The sequence below is a fragment of the Piliocolobus tephrosceles genome, chromosome X (assembly GCF_002776525.5).
Source record: "Piliocolobus tephrosceles isolate RC106 chromosome X, ASM277652v3, whole genome shotgun sequence".
Lineage (NCBI taxonomy): Eukaryota > Metazoa > Chordata > Mammalia > Primates > Cercopithecidae > Piliocolobus > Piliocolobus tephrosceles.
Window position 1 is genome coordinate 90,726,297 of NC_045455.1, and position 19,862 is coordinate 90,746,158.

The 19,862-nt window shown below is 44.2% G+C and overlaps 1 protein-coding gene across 3 annotated transcripts in view; it reads right to left on the bottom strand.

Annotated features, from left to right (window-relative positions):
• The window catches only part of PARP4 (poly(ADP-ribose) polymerase family member 4), a 97,865-nt gene that overhangs the window by 62,092 nt on the left and 15,911 nt on the right, over positions 1-19,862 (bottom strand). For all 3 annotated transcript variants that reach the window (XM_023190322.3, XM_023190321.3, XM_023190323.3), the window contains 7 exons: positions 17,865-18,014; positions 16,931-17,068; positions 15,758-15,931; positions 13,912-14,072; positions 9,060-9,197; positions 7,228-7,323; positions 372-555 (listed from right to left, as the gene is read on the bottom strand). In XM_023190322.3, the coding sequence (XP_023046090.2) occupies positions 372-555; positions 7,228-7,323; positions 9,060-9,197; positions 13,912-14,072; positions 15,758-15,931; positions 16,931-17,068; positions 17,865-18,014 (1,041 nt within the window). The remainder of the gene's footprint in view (positions 1-371; positions 556-7,227; positions 7,324-9,059; positions 9,198-13,911; positions 14,073-15,757; positions 15,932-16,930; positions 17,069-17,864; positions 18,015-19,862) is intronic.

The following is a 19,862-nucleotide window of genomic DNA, read 5'->3' on the forward strand; positions in this document are numbered from 1 at the left end:
AGACCCTCTTTGCTTGTTCCTTAATATAAAAATACCTCAAAGTTGGCCGGGCGCGGTGGCTCAAGCCTGTAATCCCAGCACTTTGGGAGGCCGAGACGGGCGGATCACGAGGTCAGGAGATCGAGACCATCCTGGCTAACATGGTGAAACCCCGTCTCTACTAAAAAATACAAAAATCTAGCCGGGCGAGGTGGCGGGCGCCTGTAGTCCCAGCTACTCGGGAGGCTGAGGCAGGAGAATGGCGTAAAACCCGGGAGGCGGAGCTTGCAGTGAGCTGAGATCCGGCCACTGCACTCCAGCCCGGGCGACAGAGCGAGACTCCGTCTCAAAAAAAAAAAAAAAAAAAAAAAAAAAAAAAAAAAAAAAAATACCTCAAAGTCTGTGGTGACAGAGGCTGTTTGTGAAACTCCATGCACACTGTCGTAGCCTGGTGGTGCTTCAGTTAAGGAAAAGTCCTTCTTGTGTAAGTCCATACACTTCCCGAGGGCTACGTCACAAATGAGCAGGAGTCTGGTGCCATCTGTCTCTCCCGGGTGTGAGTACTTGAGACTTGTACTGAATGCGAAAGGAAATAAACACATATTTATAGCTTACAGTGACTTGTTAATAACATATTATTGCATAAACAGGAAATATTATTGAAAAGACTTTCCTGGTAAACTGTTCTAAATTTTCCTGTTATTGAAATATCTCCAAAGACTCAATTTAGAACTTTATTATGCACTTATTTATTTAAAATTTCTTCTTTTTTTAGACAGAATCTTGCTGTTACTCAGGCTAGAGTGCAGTGGCATGATCATAGCTCACCGCAGTCTCAAATTCCTGGGCTCAACTGATCCTCCTTATCTCAGCCCCCTGAGTAGCTGGGACTACAGATGTGCACCACACCTAGCTAACTTTTAAAATTTTTTGCAAAGATGAGGTCTGACTATGTTTCCCAGGCTGGTCTTGAACTCCTGGGCTCAAGTGAGCCTCCCTCCTCAGCCTCCCAAAGTGCTGGGGTGACAGGCATGAGCAACCATGCCTGGCCTATTTCACATTTCTATGTGACAAACTTGTATATTGCCCTTATGTTGTGCTAGGTGGTGCTCAAAGCCCTTTGTTTCCAGAGGGAAATGAATTCCACTACTCTCCTAAATCTCTGTTAGCTACTAAAATATACACATTTTGCTATCATAAACACCAAGGTGGTAAAGAGAAAGAAAACTCGCCACCTTATTAATTAGGAAAAAGTATATTTAATTATCTGCACTAAAGCTCGGAAAGGAGTAAGAACTGTGGGTACCAAGTGAGTAAGAACTGGCCAAAGGGAAAGACAAGCTCTCACAAAGCCTCCTGAATGGAAAAACAAACATTTCAAATGACATCCAAATGAGAAACGCTGTTTTATCTTTCTTCAGGAATCAGCAGCTTTAATAAGGCAACTCTTGCTATTAGAAGCACAGACAAGGACACACGTTTGGGGACAACATTTTAGAGATGCATCTCTATTTCTTAAAGATTAAGTTCAATTATGGCCAGACGACCCTTCTTTGTTTCACTCACTGAAAAAAAAAAAATCAGTCACCCCCATTCCTTCTATAACCCTTTCCCCTTTGGAAGGCTCTTTTCCTGCAACTTACAAGCATGCTTCCTTCCTTTTCATTAAACCCCACTCTGGACTTCTCCCTGGAGCTCTCTCTATTCCTTCCTATCTCACCACGTTCTGGCAGAGGGGGGCCAGTGACCGTCTCTTCTGGCTCATTTCCTCCTCAATCCACTGCTATTCGGCTCAATTCACATCTAAAAAATTTTACTTTGATATATTGTGCATAGCAAAACACATTTATGATATACATATTTAAAGACTAATAAGATAAATATCCATATAGCTACCACTTAGCTTAAGAGCTAGAACATCCCTAAAACTTCTATGCTGCCTCACAGCTCACCTTTTCTCCCACCCAGAAGTCATTTGATCACTATCTTGATTTTTGTGTATATTATTTTCTCTTTATTTCCCATGTGGAATTTATTCCATAAGGAGCCACAGAGGGGATCCTGGGTAGGTTGGAGAGGTTTTACTGTGTTCCTTTTTATAACAGTTTTCTCTTTTGTGTGAGTGTGTGTGTGTGTGTGTGTGTGTGTGTGTGTGTGTTTTGAGACAGGGTCTTCCACGCTTTCACCCAAGCTGCACTGGTGCAATCATAGAGTGCAGTGGCGCAATCACAGCTCTCTGCAGCCTCAACCTCCTGGCCTCAAGCAATTCTCCCACCTCAGTCTCCTGAGGCTGGGCCTACTGGTGTGCACCACTGTGCCTGGCTACTTTTTAAAAACATTTTTGTAGCTATGGGGTCTTACTGTGCTGCCCAGGCTGGTCTTGAACTCTTGGCCTCAAGCAATTCTTCCACCTTGGTCTCCCAAAGGGTTAGGATTACTGGCTCGAGCCACTGTGCCTGGCCTATTTTCTTTCACAGTATTAATGCAAAGATTTATGTCTCTCAACAGTGTAATGTATACTTCTGCTTGTTTTTGAGCCTTGCACATACAGGCATACCTTGTTTTATTGCACTTTGCAGATATTCCTTTTTTAAAAAAAAAAAAAAACAAATTGAAGGTTTGTGGCAACTCAACCTTGTTGAGCGTGGTCTACTGGTGCCAATTTTTTTTTTTTTTTTTTTTTTTTACCAGCATGGGCTTCCTTTGTGTCTCTGTGTCTCGTTTTGGTAATTCTCTCAATGTTTCAAACCTTTTCATTTTTATTAGTTGTAATGGCGATATGTGATCAATGATCTGTGATGCTACTATTGAAATTGTTTTGTGTGCAACGAACTGTGCCCACACAAGGTGGCGAGCCTGGTAAATGTTTTGTGTATTCTGACTACTCCAATGACCAGTGGTTTCCTCATCTCTCTCCTTCTTCTCTGGCCTCCCTATTCCCTGAGACACAACAATATTGAAATTAGGCCAATTAATAATAACCCTACAGTGGCCTCTAAGTGTTCAAGTGAAAGAAAGGGTTGTACATCTTTCACTTTAAATCAAAAGCTAGAAATGATTAAGCTTGGTGAGGAAGGCATGCTGAAAACCAAGACAGGCTGAAAGCTAGGCCTCTTGTGGCAAACAGTTATCCAAGTGGTGAATGTGAAGAAACAATTTTTGAAGGAAATTAAAAGTGTTGCTCCAGTGAACATAGGAATGACAAGAAAGCAAAACAGCCTTATTGCCGATACGAAGAAAATTCTAATGGTCTGCATAGAAGATCAAACCAGCCACAGCATTCTCCTAAGCCAAAGCCTAATCCAGAGCAAGGCCCCAACTCTGTTCAATTCTATGGAGGCTCAGAGAGGCGAGGAAACCACAGAAGGAAGGCTTGAAGCTAGCAGAGGTTGTCTGAGGCTTAAGGAAAGAAGCCATCTCCATAACATAACAATGCAAGGTGAACCAGCCAAAGCCGATGTAGACGCTGCAGCAAGTTCTCCAGAAGATCTAGCTAAGATCAGTGATGCAGGTGGCTTCACTAAACAACAGATTTTCCATGTAGACAAAACAGCCTTCTACTGGAAGAAAATGCCATCTAGGACTTCCACAGCTAGAGGAGTCAATGGCTGGCTTCAAAGCTGCAGACGACAGGATAACTCTTGTCAGGGGCTAAGGCAGCTGGTGACTATAAGCTGAAGCCAGGGCTCACCTACCATTCCAAAAATCCTAGGGCCCTTAAGAACTGTGCTAAATCTACTCTTTCGGTGCCCTATGCATGGAACAACAAAACCTGGATGACAGCACATCTGTTTACAGAACGGTTTACTGAATTTTAAGCCCATTATAGAAATCTACTGCTCAACAAAAAAGGTTCTTTTCAAAATACGACTGCTCACTGGCAAAGCGCCTAGTCATCCAAGAGCTCTGATGGAGAGGTACAAGGAGCTTGCTGCTTTCATGCCTGCTAACACAATTTCCATTCTGCAGCCATGGATCAAGGAGTGATTTCAGCTTTCAAGTCTTATTATTTAAGAAATACATTTTGGGCGGGGCGGAGTGGCTCACGCCTATAATCCCAGCACTTTGGGAGGCCAAGGTGGGCAGATCACCTGAGGTCAGGAGTTTGAGACCAGCCTGCCCAATATGAGGAAACCCAGTCTTTACTAAAAACACAAAAATTAGCCAGGCGTGGTGGCAGGCACCTGTAATCCCAGCTACTCAGGAGGCTGAGACAGGAGAATCGCTTGAACCCGGGAGGCAGAGGTTGCAGTGAGCTGAGATCATGCCATTGCACTCCAGCCTGAGCAACAAGAGCAAACTCCATCTCAAAAGAAAAGAAAAGAAATACATGTTGGCCAGGTACGCCTGTAATCCCAGGAGTCTGAGGCAGGATGATCACTTGAGTCCGGCAGTTTGAGGTTCCTGGGAGCTATGTTTACATCTTACTGTACTCTCACCTGGGCAATAATGGAGCAAGACCCCAACTCTAAAAAGAAAAAAATACATTTTGTAAGGCCATAGCTGCCATAGACAGTATTCCTCCGATGGATCTGGACAAAGTAAATTGAAAACCTTCTCAAAAGGACTCGCTATTCTCCTTGCCCTTAAGACTATTTGATGAGTTATGAGAGGAGGTCAGCACATCAGTGTTAACAGGGATTTGGAAGAAGTTTATTCTAACTACCTTGGGTGACTTTGAGGGGTTCAAACTTCAGTGGAGGAAGTCACTAGAGATATGGCAGAAGCAGCAGAACTGGAATTAGAATTGGAGCCTGAAGATGGGACTGAATTGCTGCAATTTCATGATCAAACTTGAATGAATGTGGAGTTGCTTCTTATGAATGAGTGAAGAAAGTGGTTTCTTGAGATGGAATCCATTCCTGGTGAAGATGTTGTGAACACTGTTGAACTGACAACAAAGAATTCTGAATATTATATGAACTCAGTGGATAAAGCAGCAGCAGTGTTTGAGATAACTGACTCCAATTTTCAAGGAAGTTCTAGGGTAGGTAAATGCTATCAAATAGCATCTCATACTACAGAGAAATCTTTCATGAAAGGAAGAGTCGATTGCTGAAGCAAACTTCATTGTTGTCTTGTTTTAAGAAATTGCGGGCCGGGCGCGGTGGCTCAAGCCTGTAATCCCAGCACTTTGGGAGGCCGAGACGGGCGGATCATGAGGTCAGGAGATCGAGACCATCCTGGCTAACACGGTGAAACCCCGCCTCTACTAAAAATACAAAAAACTAGCCGGGCGAGGTGGCGGGCGTCTGTAGTTCCAGCTACTCGGGAGGCTGAGGCAGGAGAATGGCGTGAACCCGGGAGGCGGAGCTTGCAGTGAGCTGAGATCCAGCTGCTGCACTCCAGCCTGGGCGACAGAGAGCGACTCCGTCTCAAAAAAAAAAAAGAAAAAAGAAACTGCCACAGCCACCTCAACTTTCAGCAACTGCCACCCTCATCCATCAGTCAGCAGTCATCGACACTGAGACAAGACCGTCCACCAGCAAAAAGACAATGGCTCACTGAAGGCTCAGATGATCATTAGCATTTTTAGTAATAAAGTATGTTAAAATTAAGGTATGTACATTCGTTTTTTTAAAACACAATGCTGTTGCACACTTAATAGACTAGAGTGTAAACCTTTTATACTCATTGGGAAACCAAAACTGTGCGACTCACTTTATTGCAATATTTGCTATATTGCAGTAGTGTGCAATCAAACCCTCAGTGTCTCCAAGGTATGCCTGTATACAGAATCATCTAGTAACGTTTGCTCCACTAAGGTCCTAAGGCTCATCCATTAGACATGTGTAGCCACAGTCCACTTGTTTAAACTGCAGGATAGGACTTCATGTGGGACTCCACCAAAACGCACGGATCCATTCCACCGTCGATGGACGTCGGCATGATTTCCAGTGTTCTGTTATTACAGTGCTCTCTTTTTCCTTTTTTTTTTTTGAGAGATTGGGTCTCACTTTGTCTCCCACGCTGGTGGTAGTGGTTCAGTCATATCTCACTGTGGCCTTGGACTGCTGGGCTCAAGCAATCCTCCTGCCTCAGCTTCCTGAGTAGTTTGGACTACAGGTGTATGACACAATGCCTGGCTAATTTTAAAAAGTTTTTTGAGAGATGGGGTCTTGCTGTGTTGCCCAGGCTAATCTCAAACTCCTGGAGTTGAGCAATCTTTCTGCCTCAAACTCCTCAGTAGCTGGCACTACAGGTGTGTGCCACTGCACTCAGCTCATTTTTTGAGACAAGAGTCTTGCTCTGTCACCCAGGCTGGAGTGCAGTGGTGTGATCTGGGCTCACTGCAATCACTGCCTCCTGGGTTCAAATGATTCTCCTGATACTCAAGAGTCCACCCTCTCGAGTAGCTGGGACTACAGGTGCATGCCACCACGCCCAGCCAATTTGTGTATTTTTAGTAGAGATGGGGTTTCGCCACATTGGCCAGGCTGGTCTCAAACTCCTGGCCTCAACTGATCTATCTGTCTTGGCCTCCCAAAGTGCACGGATTACAGGCATGAACCACTGCACCTGGCCCCAGCTCGTTTTCTTTGCTATTAAGTTTCTATTCAAGTCTTTTGCACATCTGCTTACAGGGTTGCTTATCTTTTCCTTATTGATTTGTAGGAACTCTTTCAAATATCTTGGATCATTATCCTTTGTCCTGGGCCTGAACTCAGTCTCCACCCTTTAATTAGCTCTGCAACCTTAGGCAAGCTCCCTGACCTCCCTGAGTCTGTTTCCTTGCATGAAATGATGTCACAATACCCATTATGAGGTTGGCAGATGATGTACATGGAGTTCTTCTGACTGTGTTGCCCACGCTGGACTGCAGTGGCATAATCATAGCTCATTCCAGCCTTGAACTCCTGGAATCAAGTGATCCTCCTGCCTCAGCCTTCCCAGTAGCTAGAACTATAGATTCTATTAGCGCCACCATGCACACCTAATTTTTAACATTTTTTGTAGAGATCGGGTCTCGCTATGTTGCCTAGACTGGTTTTAAACTCCTGGTCTCAAGCGATCCTCCCGCCCTGGCCTCCCAAAGAGCTGGGATTACAGGCGTGAGCCACCATGTCTGACCCAAAAGCAGATTTAAACATTATCAAGGATGTTGAAGATGAAATAGTATTCCAGGCATATTGAGGTCATAGATAATAGATAAATCTGTGTTTTGGTTGAGTAACTCCCTCACCAAGGAAAGACAGAAGAAAACACACAGCAAGTAGTAACAATTCTGTGATTTAGGATCGAACATACCTGAGCGAATCACTGAAATAAATCCCACTTCCAAGGTTTCCGACGTCTGTTCTTTGCACACCATGATCTTCCACTACTTTGGGTAAAAGCAACCCTCTGAAAAGAGAAGGGCAGGATAAGGTGTAAGCCCAACGCTGACTGCCTCTCTCCCTCGCTCAGAACTTTGGCAAGATCCTACTGAACTTCTGGCATTCAGAGAACTCTGCAATCAGGGTGAAACCATGGTTGTTTCTAGGAACACAAGTAAAGGGAGATTTCCGCCTTTTATTATATAAACATCTATTGTTTGAATTTCTTTTTTTTTTTTTTTTTGAGACGGAGTCTCTCTCTGTCGTCCAGGCTGGAGCGCAGTGGTGCGATCTGAGCTCACTGCAAGCTCCGCCTCCCAGGTTCACAACATTCTCCTGCCTCAGCCTCCCGAGTAGTTGGGACTACAGGCGCCCGCCACCACACCTGGCTAATTTTTGGTATTTTTAGTAAAGACAGGGTTTCACCGTGTTAGCCAGGATGGTCTCAATCTCCCAACCTTGTGATCCGCCCGCCTCGGCCTCCCAAAGTGCTGGGACTACAGGCATGAGCCACCGCGCCCGGCTTGTTTGAATCTCATATTAGGAGATTAAATGAATTTCGTAAAACAGCTTTTGGGTTTTGGTCCTACTTAAAAAGTTCATACCTACTTAAAGATTATTTTTAAAAGATTCTCCCATTTTTCATTTAGTATACTTTTATGGTTTAATTTTAAATATTTAAATATTTGCTCTATCTGGAGTTTAATTATGAGAAATGAGGTAAGAGTCCAACTTCATATTTTTTCCCTGTGGTTACCCATTTATCTCCACAGATAGTATTGAAGAACTTGTCTTTCTCCCACAGAGATAAGATCTACTTGTATCATATCCTAAATCTTCTGTGTTTTTTAGTTCATTTGTGTTTAATATTAATGTCACCCTCATTATGCTTCCTTTCCAGAATTATTCTGGTAATTTCAAAATTAAAAAAAATACGTGTTGTAGAATCAGCTTTTCACTTCTTTAAAAAAATCTGATTGGTAATTTTATCATGTTAACACTAAATCTATAGATTAATCCAAGAAAAACGGGCATCCTTCTGATTAACGCAAGTTGTCTTTTGGGTCCCTCAGTAGCAGTTTAATGGGTTTTTGTTTTTTCTTTTTTTTCCCCAGGTAGATCTTGTATGTTTCTTTTTAAGTTTCTTCTGAGTAATTAATGGATCTACATTTAATAATATTTTCTCCTGCTCCTGTGACTTGTTTCAGCCCTAATATTAAGTAGTAATTCAAAGCAAACAGAATCTTAGAGTTAAGTTTCAAATAAACAGCTCATGTTGTCTGGTGCGCACTCTAATTTCTGGACTCTTCTCTTTAAATATTGGGCTATCCCTAGATTAGATACACACTGAAGAGTCATGAATATAGAATCACTTTTCTTCTTATGATGCAGTCTGCAAGAAGCAATTCATATCTATGTACTACATTTTTAAAATGATAAATACGTAATTTTTCAAAATAGAGATGAGGTCTTGCTGGTTTTCCAGGTTGGTCTTGAACCCCTGGCCTCAAGTGATCCTTTTGCCTCAGCCTCCCAAAGTGCTAGGATTACAGATGTGACCCACCATGCCCAGCCCTAAATATGTAATTTACATCACACACTTCATTATAAACTGTGCAATTCTCTCCAGAATGCAGTAAGCTAGCTGATTTTAACTGAAAAGACCCATGTAATATAGAAAAAAAGTAGGGGGAAAAAAAAAAAGTAAAACACTTTACGTTTGTGAGGCTGAAATTTTTGAAAAATAAAGATGGCTACTCTTACCGACACAAGATTCCTACGATGTTTCGTACAGGAGAACCATGCAAAAAGGGCCTCACATTGCCAAGTTTGCTCAAAAACTCTGTGGTTTCGATCACTCTGCCAACTCTAAATATCTGCAAGATATCCACTGGGCTCTTACTGTAAGAATGAGAAGAAAAGCCTTTAGATGACATAATTGGAAACAAAACAAAAAGTCATTATAGCAGAAGAAATCTCAGAAGAGTCCAGATGTTCATTATCAGGAAACTGATTCAATGAGTCACAACACAACATATCTTAGAAGTATTATGCAGGTATTAAATCAAATTCTTTAAACAAATAAGGATATGTAGTAAAGCATACAGTAAAATGTAAAATTTAAAAGTAGATTACAAAAGTTTATACATAGTATGATCCCAATTTTGTCAAATATATAATAGTATATGGAATGTATAATTCTTGTTCTGGGCAACAGAGCAACACCAGATCTCTTAACAAAGAAAAGAATGCAACTTCTGGCTGGGCGTGGTGGCTCAGGTCTGTAATCCCAACACTTTGGAAGGCCAAAACAGTTGGATCACTTGAGCCCGGAAGTTTGAGACCAGCCTGGGTAACATGGTGAAACCCCATCTCTCCTAAAAATACAAAAATTAGCAGGGCATGGTGGTGCACACCTGTAGTCTCAGCTACTCAGGAGGCTGAGAAAGGAGAATCACTTGAACCCGGGGCAGGGGGTGGTGTAGAGGTTGCAGTGAGCCGAGATCATGCCACCACACTCCAGCCTGGGTGACAGAACGAGACTCTGTCTCAAAGAAAACAAAGTTATCGGCCAGGTGTGGTGGCTCACGCCTGTAACCCCAGCACTTTGGGAGGCCGAGGCAGGCAGATCACAAGGTCAGAAGATCGAGACCATCCTGGCCAATATGGTGAAACCTCGTTTCTACTAAAAATACAAAAATTAGTGGGGCGTGGTGGTGCACACCTGTAGTCCCAGCTACTCAGGAGGCTGAGGCAGGAGAATTGCTTGAAGCCGGGAGGCGGAGGCTGCAGTGAGCCAAAATCGCGCCATTGCACTCCAGCCTGGCAACACAGCAAGACTCCGTCTCAAAAAAAGAAAAAAAAAAAGTTAGCAAAGACCTTATTTTTAAGTGCTGTTTAGGAAACCAACCAGGTTTGGAGAGAGGGCCGTCAAGAAAGGCCTCTCTTGGGAGGTGACATGTGTTGGAATGTGGCGCCATAAAATGTCTATTTGAAGCCCTCACTGGTTGTTACGGGGTGGATGGGGCAGGAGTGGAGAGAACATCCGGAAGGACGTTGTAGACGGGATAACGTGACCCGGAGTAAAGATGGCGGCGGGGTGAACGGAAGTGAGCCCACGGATGAAGGACACTTTGAAGGCAGAATGGACAGAACACGGGTATGTGGGGATGAGCGAGAGAGAGACCCCACACTGGCTGTGAGTGGGTAGCTAAGATGGGGCAGTTGTGGGGCGAGACTGGGGTACGGCTGAGGGCAGCTGTGGTGGGAGGAAGGGCACATCTCCCCAACCCCATGTCCAGTGGCCTCAGGTCAGTACCTTGACATTAGCTATGGTGGGAGTATTTGCTTCCCAGAACTCAGCAAATATTCCAGACCAGGACTTTTCCTTCATGGAGCTGGCTTACCAGCACCCCCTGGGGTGAGCAGCATCGGGGTGATTCAGGCTGGGTTAGGTTCTACACCCAAGTGTTAACAGTGGTTACATTATCTCTGGGTTGTCTCTGGGTGGTGAGATGTTGAGTGATGTTTAATTTTCTTCAAATTTTTAGATATTTTCTAAGCTTTTATCAAAGACATGAGTTTTATAACTAGAAAAAAGCAATATAAAGAAATCATGATTAGTGAGATGAAATGAAAATCTGACTCTTCACAGCAGCAGGATGTTTCCCTAGGAAGAAGCCCACTTTAGTTGTGTGGCTGCTTTTGTACGTAGCGGGTGGGGTGGCTGGCCACAGGCTTGCTCAGGTAGCCCTGGAGGGCTGTGCTTTTGTAGGTAGCGGGTGGGGTGGCTGGCCACAGGCTTGCTCATGTAGCCCTGGAGGGCTGAACTGCAGCTGTCACTCCCGGGGCTTGACGTGGCTCTTCCTGTCTTCCTGGAGAAAGTTTATTGCCCTCCCGATTCTACCTTCCATGTCAGGGGACTCTTAATTAGTATAGATCTCAGCGGACACCTAGGAGAGGGTCAAAAGTCAAACCAAAAGAATTTGATTACGTATAAAAACAAAATCTGGAGAAGGTCTGTGGGAATGAATGTTTTTGAGACAGAGTCTTTTTCTGTCTCCCAGGCTGGAGTGCAATGGCGCAATCCTGGCTCACTGCAACCTCCACCTCCCGGGATCAAGCGATTCTTGTGCCACAGCCCCTGGAGTAACTGGAACCACAAACGTGTGCCACCACACCTGGCTAATTTTTGTATTTTTAGTAGAGACAGAGTTTCACCATGTTGCCCAGGCTGGTCTCAAACTCCTGACCTCAAGTGATCTGCCCACCTCAACCTCCCAAAGTGCTGGAATTACAGGCATGAGCCACCAAGCCCAGTCCAGATTTTTTAAAAATTAAAGTGAAATTTTAAAAAGGTAAAATTAACTATTAAGTGTACAATTCGGTAGTATTTAGTACAGAACATTCAAAATGTCATGTAATCAACACCTCTAGTTCCAAAATTTTTATTTGCCCAAAAGAAAACCCGTACCTTTTGGCTGTCAGTCCCCAACCCTCCCTCTCATGGTACTCATGGTACTATGCAATTTGCTATCTCCGTGGATTTATCTATTCTAGATATTTCATATAAACAGAATCGTACAATATGTGGCTTCTTTCACTCAGCATATTTTTGAGGTTCACCCATTTGTAGTATGTGTCAGTACTTCATTCCTTTTTCATGGCTGAATAATATTCTATTACATATATCTATCACATTTTGTTTATCCACTTCCCTGCTGATAAACATTTGGGTTATTTCCACCTTTTGGCTGTTATGAATAGTGTTGCTATGAATATTCATGTACAAGTACCTATTTAAGTACTTGCTTTCAAGTCCTTGGAGTATAGAACTAGAAGTGGAATTGCTGGGACTTATCATAATCATATGTTTAATTTGTTGAGGAATCATTAAACAGAGGCTGCATCATTTTTCCCTCTCATCGTCAATGTGTGAGGCTTTCAGTCTCTCTACATCCTCACCAACATTTAGAATTTTCCATTAAAAAGAAATCATAGCCATCTTAGTAGATGTGAAGTGGTTTGGGGAATGGATTTCGAGGATGATCAAGGAAAGTAGAACATAATTTTAGATGGGTCTGAGTCAGGCCATAAGGTAAGAGTGGCTGGGTGTGGTTTTAGTGGGGCTCTGGAAAACCAGCCCTCTAAACAACAGCAGCAACGCCCCTGCACAGCCCTGATTTGCAGCATTTGCTGATTTCCATGGTGCAAATCCTCCCCGTGTCCAATTTCAAGCTACCCATGGTTTAACAACCAGCTCACCGCATCTCTTAAATGTTGACAACTGGCTCTCATAAGCTGGTATATGCGGCTACAGCTCACCACCATTCGTTCTAAGCGCTGTGCCAAGCTGATGAAGAGGAGCTGCTGCAATGGAATGAACCACCAGGTCAACAAGAGTCAGTCCCATGCTCGAGAGTAAGCACACAGTGGACTTTCCAAACCAAGCAGCTGGGCACAGACTCAGCCGCAGTGACCCTCAGGTGCTGATACCCAGTGAGGGCTCATCTGAGCAGGTGGTCCATCATGTTTGTGTTACTGGAGAATGCCCATCAGCACAGGACCCTGGGAATGCACAGTGAGTAAGGGTGCAAGTGTAACTGGTATTTAGCAACGTGTTTTCCAGGTTTTTTTTTTTTTTGAGGCGGAGTCTCGCTCTGTCGCCCGGACTGGAGTGCAGTGGCCGGATCTCAGCTCACTGCAAGCTCTGCCTCCCGGGTTTATGCCATTCTCCTGCCTCAGCCTCCGAAGTAGCTGGGACTACAGGCGCCCGCCACCTCGCCCGGCTAGTTTTTGTATTTTTAGTAGAGACGGGGTTTCACCGTGTTAGCCAGGATGGTCTCGATCTCCTGACCTCGTGATCCGCCCGTCTCGGCCTCCGAAAGTGCTGGGATTACAGGCTTGAGCCACCACGCCAGGTTTTCAGGTGCAGTTTTTCATGCCACAGAGAGGCCACGTTAGAAGACGCCATACCCGGGCCGGGCGCGGTGGCTCAAGCCTGTAATCCTGGCACTTTGGGAGGCCGAGATGGGCGGATCATGAGGTCAGGAGATCGAGACCATCCTGGCTAACACGGTGAAACCCCGTCTCTACTAAAAATACAAAAACTAGCCGGGCGAGGTGGCGGGCGCCTGTAGTCCTAGCTACTGGGGAGGCTGAGGCAGGAGAATGGCGTAAACCCGGGAGGCGGAGCTTACAGTGAGCTGAGATCCGGCCACTGCACTCCAGCTTGGGCAACAGAGCAAGACTCTGTCGCAAAAAAAAAAAAAAAAAAAAAGACGCACGTTTAAATCTTAGTGTAAGTGGCTTTTTCTCTGTAATAACCTACAAAATACCAACTCAAACACCTTTCGATTTAAAATTTTTTAATTTAACCCTCAATAAGATTAGGTAACCTTGAAATCAGAGTGGAATACAGAGGGCATTTTCAAGCAGAGAATACTGCCCCAGGCACCATTACGAACAGAGAAAAAAGTAATTTGTCATCATACCAGGCTACTGTGGCTTGTTGCTGAGATTAAATTATCTAGGTAATTACTGTAAATAGCTCTTTAACAGACTCTCGAAGAGCATTATATCATAACAGGTCCTGAGATATTTCCTTTATGCTTACCTGTGATGATTCTGCAAAACCTCTTTTCTAACCCTGAGAAATTCTTCAGTATTCTGTTCAACATGCTCAATTTTGCATCTCAAAGCTCGGTACTTGGCCAGGGATGGTGGGTTGGGTTTGGATAAATTCGTTTCACAGACATTAACCATGTCTCTTATTAGCTGTAGGTGGAAATCAGACAGATGTCAGAATCACCACATATCAAAATTAATATTTATATTATATTAACACTTTCTCAAAAAGATGGGAAAAGTCCATTTTCCCCCAAAGCTTGCTTTACTTTATTTGTTTTTGAGTTGGGTCTTGCTCTCACCCACGCTGGAGTGTAGTGGCATGACCATAGCTCATTGCAGCCTCAACCTCCTGAGTTCAAGCGATCCTCCTACCTTAGCCTCCTGAATTGTATTTGAATGGGCACTATACATTCCCTCTTAGCAACACTGATGATTGAGTTTTTTTTTTTTTTTTTTAAGATGGAGTTTTGCTCTTGTTGCCTAGGCTGGAGTGCAGTGGCACGATCTTGACTCACTGCAACCTCTGCCTCCTGGGTTCAAGCAATTCTCCTGCCTCAGCCTCCTGAGTAACTGGGATTACAGGTGCATGCCACCACATCTAGCTAATTTTTTGTATTTTCAATAGAGATGGGGTTTCATCATGTTGGCCAGGCTGGTCTCGAACTCCTGACTGGTGATCCATCTGCCTTGGCCTCTCAAAGTGCTGGGCTTACAGGCGTGAGCCACCACGACCGGCCAACTGAGATTCTTTATGTTTGATATTAGGTAAATCATAGATTTTTAAATTTGGAAGGGTCTTATATTTTCTCATTGATCGGTTCTTTCCGTATTTTGGATTACTGATTCCTCTGGGAATCTGTTGAAAGTGATTATTTCCCAAACATGCAAAATTTCACATCTATAAACTCCTCTGAAGTCTAGGACACGAATTTCTCATCTTGGCCCAATTCCTGCATGCCCAGATGAGGCAACACGGACCAAGAGAGTGACTTCAGCCTTGTCTAGGGCAGGGTTGGCTGCCTTCCTCTACTCACTGAGCCTGCTTCTCTCCTGGCAGCTCAGAGGAGATGGTCCATTTCTGAGCAGCCACAGTGGCTCCAATCTCCTCGCCAGTGACTGGCTTGAGATTGTACACATGCCTTCTTTCTGACCAGAGAACTGTAAGTCTGCCAGGGGCTTCCTCCACATGACACAAAAAGAACCGTTACAGATGGGGTACCACGAACTACTGCAGCCCTATGCAGATCATGAGGGAGCTGGGCTGAGAGCAGAGCCGTCACTCTACAGGAAGTACAGAGGGATGGAACAGGAAGTACAGAGGGATGGAACAGGAAGTACAGAGGGATGGAACAGGAAGTACAGAGGGATGGAACAGGAAGTACAGAGGGATGGAAGGAGGCTGAGACCGTGATGATGACACTGACACACTGAGTCTCGGGGTGACCTGGGCCAGGAGGCAGCCCACAGCTGGACTTCTTACTGTCCGAGGTCGTAAATGTCCTCATTGTTTAAGTCAGTTGCAGTTTCCCATTTCTTCTGCAGAGAGGATCTGAACTCATACCAAGGTCTGAAAAGTTAGTTTACAAGATAGCAATTCTAAACCTATTTCTGCATTTATGTCACTGTGCCAACATATTCACATTTGAAAATATGGTTTAAGTAACTTTCATAAGGATCCAGGGCTTTCTAAAATGGTTTATTTATTTTAAATAAATAAATAAATAAAACAATTTATTTTCTAGCACAACTCTGGAGACAATTTCATGATGTTTAAAGACCCCCACCCTCAACATATTTTATAATAAACTGAATTCTATATTTCAGAGGTTTACCTGGCAGAGGTCTGCTTTCTTAGCCAATAGTCCCAGGTTCACTTCTTTGGGCGTTGTGCCTTTGTGAGGTATCAGTCTGTAAAACTCTGTCATCATCTTCTGCAATTGCTCTGCCGTTTCTCCATTTTTCAGTGCTGCCTTTACTAGAAGGAGAATCCCCTCTGCCTTGCTCACCTTTCAAAAGATCATACATGCTTATTGAAATGAAATCTTGATACAGAAATTAAGGAGCACGCACAAAACTATATGAGTAATTGCTGGACATGTCAAGACTATCCATTTTCTACTGGACAGCCATCACAAAGCAAATGCTCATCTTTATTGGAGACGCATCTAGTTGTGGCAATGATGCCATGAGGATTATTGCAAAACCAGGCTCAGTTTTACTAGAGAAAAGAACCAGAGTCCTATATTTCTATACATATGTGGACACATTCACATACATATACACAGAGAGAGAAACACTAACGCAACTGTGAAAGACTTGCTTTTCACATGAGACATGTAGAAAGCTGTCAGAATCAGACCAGAGATAAAAACCTCCTGAATGTGTTTCTAATTACACAAGTACTTCATGGGCTTTACCCCAGTTAGCCATTTTCTCCTTGAGATAAATTAGTTTAATTTCACAGAGGAAAACTGACCGTATTATTTCAGTACAACAATGCAGTTGCACAAGTTGTACCATTGCGAAGATCTTATTTTGTCTGCTCTTTCCACTGCAATTATGCTTAATCAAGAAGGGAAGAACATTTTCCGGTCTGGAGACATGCCTGGCTTTCCTAAGACGGTCAGAAGGTGCGAGACTGTGGAGTCACTAGGAAATGGGTTGGGGTCTGGCCATCTGACTGGGGACCAAGACCACCCATATCCCTTCAGCTTCCTGCAAACCTCTCGGCACAGAGGATCAAGCCTCCTAATTGGCCAGCACCAGAAGCCTGCCTTTGATCAGCTCGAGGCTGACATTTTACAGACAGCGATGTCTAGGTTTCTCAGAAGGTTTTCTCCTTCTTAGTGCTGTTAGTGGTCCCTTTCATCAGGGTACAAGGAAAGAACATTTAGGAATGAATGCCAGAGCAGTCAGACCAGCATGCAAACACACGTGTTATTGCTGAAACCCATCAACCAGGAGGCAGGTTTCTCACATTCTGTTTCAGCGACACACCGACTTACATCGTTGAGGCTAATCCTGTTCACCGGCTTGAGAAGCGTGTGTTCCAGGTGGCCCAGCGCCTCTGCCCAAATCATCTCCACTAAATCGCTCACCTCTTGGCTCAGAGTGCTTGAATTCATGACTTCCTCCAAAAGCAACTGCAACAAGAAAATAGAAACACCACCAAAAAGTCATCATGTGTGAGTTTGTGTAGAACTCACATGGGCCAACGGACAGAGGTGTGAGGAGAAATAATTAATTAGAGCCCAGGAAAGTCATCCCCAGCCAGGTAACTAAATCCTCTCTCCACTGGATCCACCCTCTGTCTCCCTCCATTCTCTCTTCTCTGATTCCCTCCTACCCCCTTTTCTTCCTGTTCTATTTTTTCCTTCACCCTGTAAGCTCTAGGCCTGTCAGTGGCATTCAACACACGCAGTCGGGGTTAAGGACCCTTGACTCACGGCCTAGGTTGTAAGGAGGTCTCGCAAAAGCTGGGAGCCTCTGCTGCTGAAATAGGCAATAAGTCTCGTGGCTTGTCCTAAAACGCATTCCCCGCTCAACTTCCATGCCTTTCTGTGAGTTCACATTTCCTTTTCTGAACTCCTCCTCTTCCCTCCTGCCAGTTATTTATTTATTTGAGACAGGGTCTTGTTGTATTGGCCAGGTTGGGGTGCAGTGGCATGATCATAGCTCGCTGTAACCTCAAACTGCTGGATTCAAGTGATCCTCCTGCTTCAGCCTCATGAGTAGCTAAGACTATAGGCACACCACCATTCCTGGCTAATGTTTTTCAGTTTATGTAGAAATGGGTCTCTCCATGTTACCGAGGCTGGTCTTGAACTCCTGGCCTCAAGTGATCCTCCTGCCACCAAGCCTGTCCCAGTTTTTTATTTGTAATAGAGGAAACATTTCTATTAAAAATATAATAACAAAAAAACTATAAATCAATCTTACTGCTTGCAATTGTTCAGATGCTAATTGGGTTGCTTCAGGTGTGAAATGTTCTCTTAGTAGAAATCCTTGTTTCTTCAGTTCTTCGATGTAATTTTCGTAGTATTCACTTGCATCTTCAGAGGTTTTCTTTATAGCAAACTGTCTTCTAGTCTGTAAATTATGGTGTATAGCAAAAGTACAGTAATTATTTACATATCTAGTTTTATTGAACATAAATAAAGCATTAGGTCCTTGACATGAAGAAGCTTAGAAATTAGTTTTTTTCAAAGAATTACTTAAATTTTAAATTCTTTTTCTTTCCTTTTTCAAGACAGGGTCTCGCTCTGTTGCCCAGACTGGAGTGCAATGGCACGACCTCGATTCACTGCAACCTCCACCTCCTGGGTTCAAGCAATTCTTCTGCCTCAGCCTCCTGAGTAGCCGGGACCGCAGGCAGGCGCCATCACGCCTGGCTAATTTGTTTTGTGTTTTTTGGTAGAGATGGAGTTTCAACCACGTTGGCCTGAATAACTCCTGACCTCAAGCAATCTACCCACCTTGGCCTCCTGAAGTGCTAGGATTACAGGCCACCGTGCCGGGCCAGAATTACCAAAATTTTAAACTCTTAATAGCCTAAAACCTGGAGGTAACGGCAAAAAGCTTGAGAACGCACAGCAGAAAGAAAAGATCATTTGTTTCACTGGAAAGTCACTCAAAGCTTCCTTCCAAGTCTACAGACTCTTTACAAACCATTCTGATTAGCTTTGAAATCTGGCTTTCCAGTTTTTTGGAAATGAGAAAAAAAAATCGGGAGGAGAGGAAAAGAAAAATACTTCAGAAAGGAAGAAGTGTTAGAGACAGGCAGCCAGCGAAAATGAAATCACAGTCAGTGGACAGGCAGGAAAGTAATTAAATCGCGCATGTGTTAAAGGCTCCAGCTCCTCCCTCATCCCAAACTGCCTATGGAGGCGGCACTTTCTGCTCTTCTGGGAAACTCCTGCCCCTGTAGTGGGCAGTGATGCTAACATTAATCCCAGGAGAATCTGGGAGAACTTGCCCCAGCTCAAAGCCCTGGTGTCCTTGTAGGCGTTGGCTGAGCCCCTAGCTTGGGGGTGTGGCCCCCGGGAAGCCACACTACTCAGGATAGCCATAAGCCACCCTCCCAGATGGGGGGCTACAGGACGCCTCTGAAACCTGGAAAAAAGAAGGGCCTGTTGAAGTCACTCCATTGAAGAAGGTAGAGTTTAACATAATTTTGGAAGCTTCCCATCAAAATGGTTTTATTAAACAGAAGGGCAAGCTGGAAAATCCTCTTCAGCAGAACCGCGGGCTAAGGCTCACTGTCACCAAGGTGGACAGGCTTCTCTGCTCAGCGAACCAGGCTCACCCAAGGGGTGCTCTACACAGACGTGGGCTTGCTAAGGGAGAAAGGCACCGTGAGGGATGTCCTGGCCTCTACAATGCTCCAGTTTTCTTTCTCCGTGAAGAAAACAGTAACACATGCTATCATGTTTTTCACCTTCATTTTTACTTACTTCTTACCCAAACAACTAAATCCTCCTCAAAATACAGTATACATTTCAGGGTACGAGGTTAACAAAACCCCTTCTCCTTCTTGGACATGTTTGACCGTGGATTCGCTTTCTAGCTCTGTTCCCATAGAAATCTGATAAAGATGGCATGTCAGCTATAATAGTAGGCAAAATTGCTTAAGGAATGGTGGCCTCTCATTGATAAATTGCATTGAGACTAGGGGTTCAATGGTGGGAAACCCAAGCTTTGGGAGTGTCAGACAGCAGTGACTCGTGTAACTGGGTGTGTCTCTTGAGGGCATCTGGAACCTACGACAATGTTACAAGAGCTCTGGGCTCTTGTGGGGTAGGGCTTCTAAGCCAAGTGGATCTCACATCCACCTGATGCGAGTTTCTTTCTCTTGTACCTGAGCTGACACTCAGAGTGGGAACAACGGGAAAAGTTCCTGGAGCCTGTGTGGACCTCTGTGAGGGCCACTCCCACAGA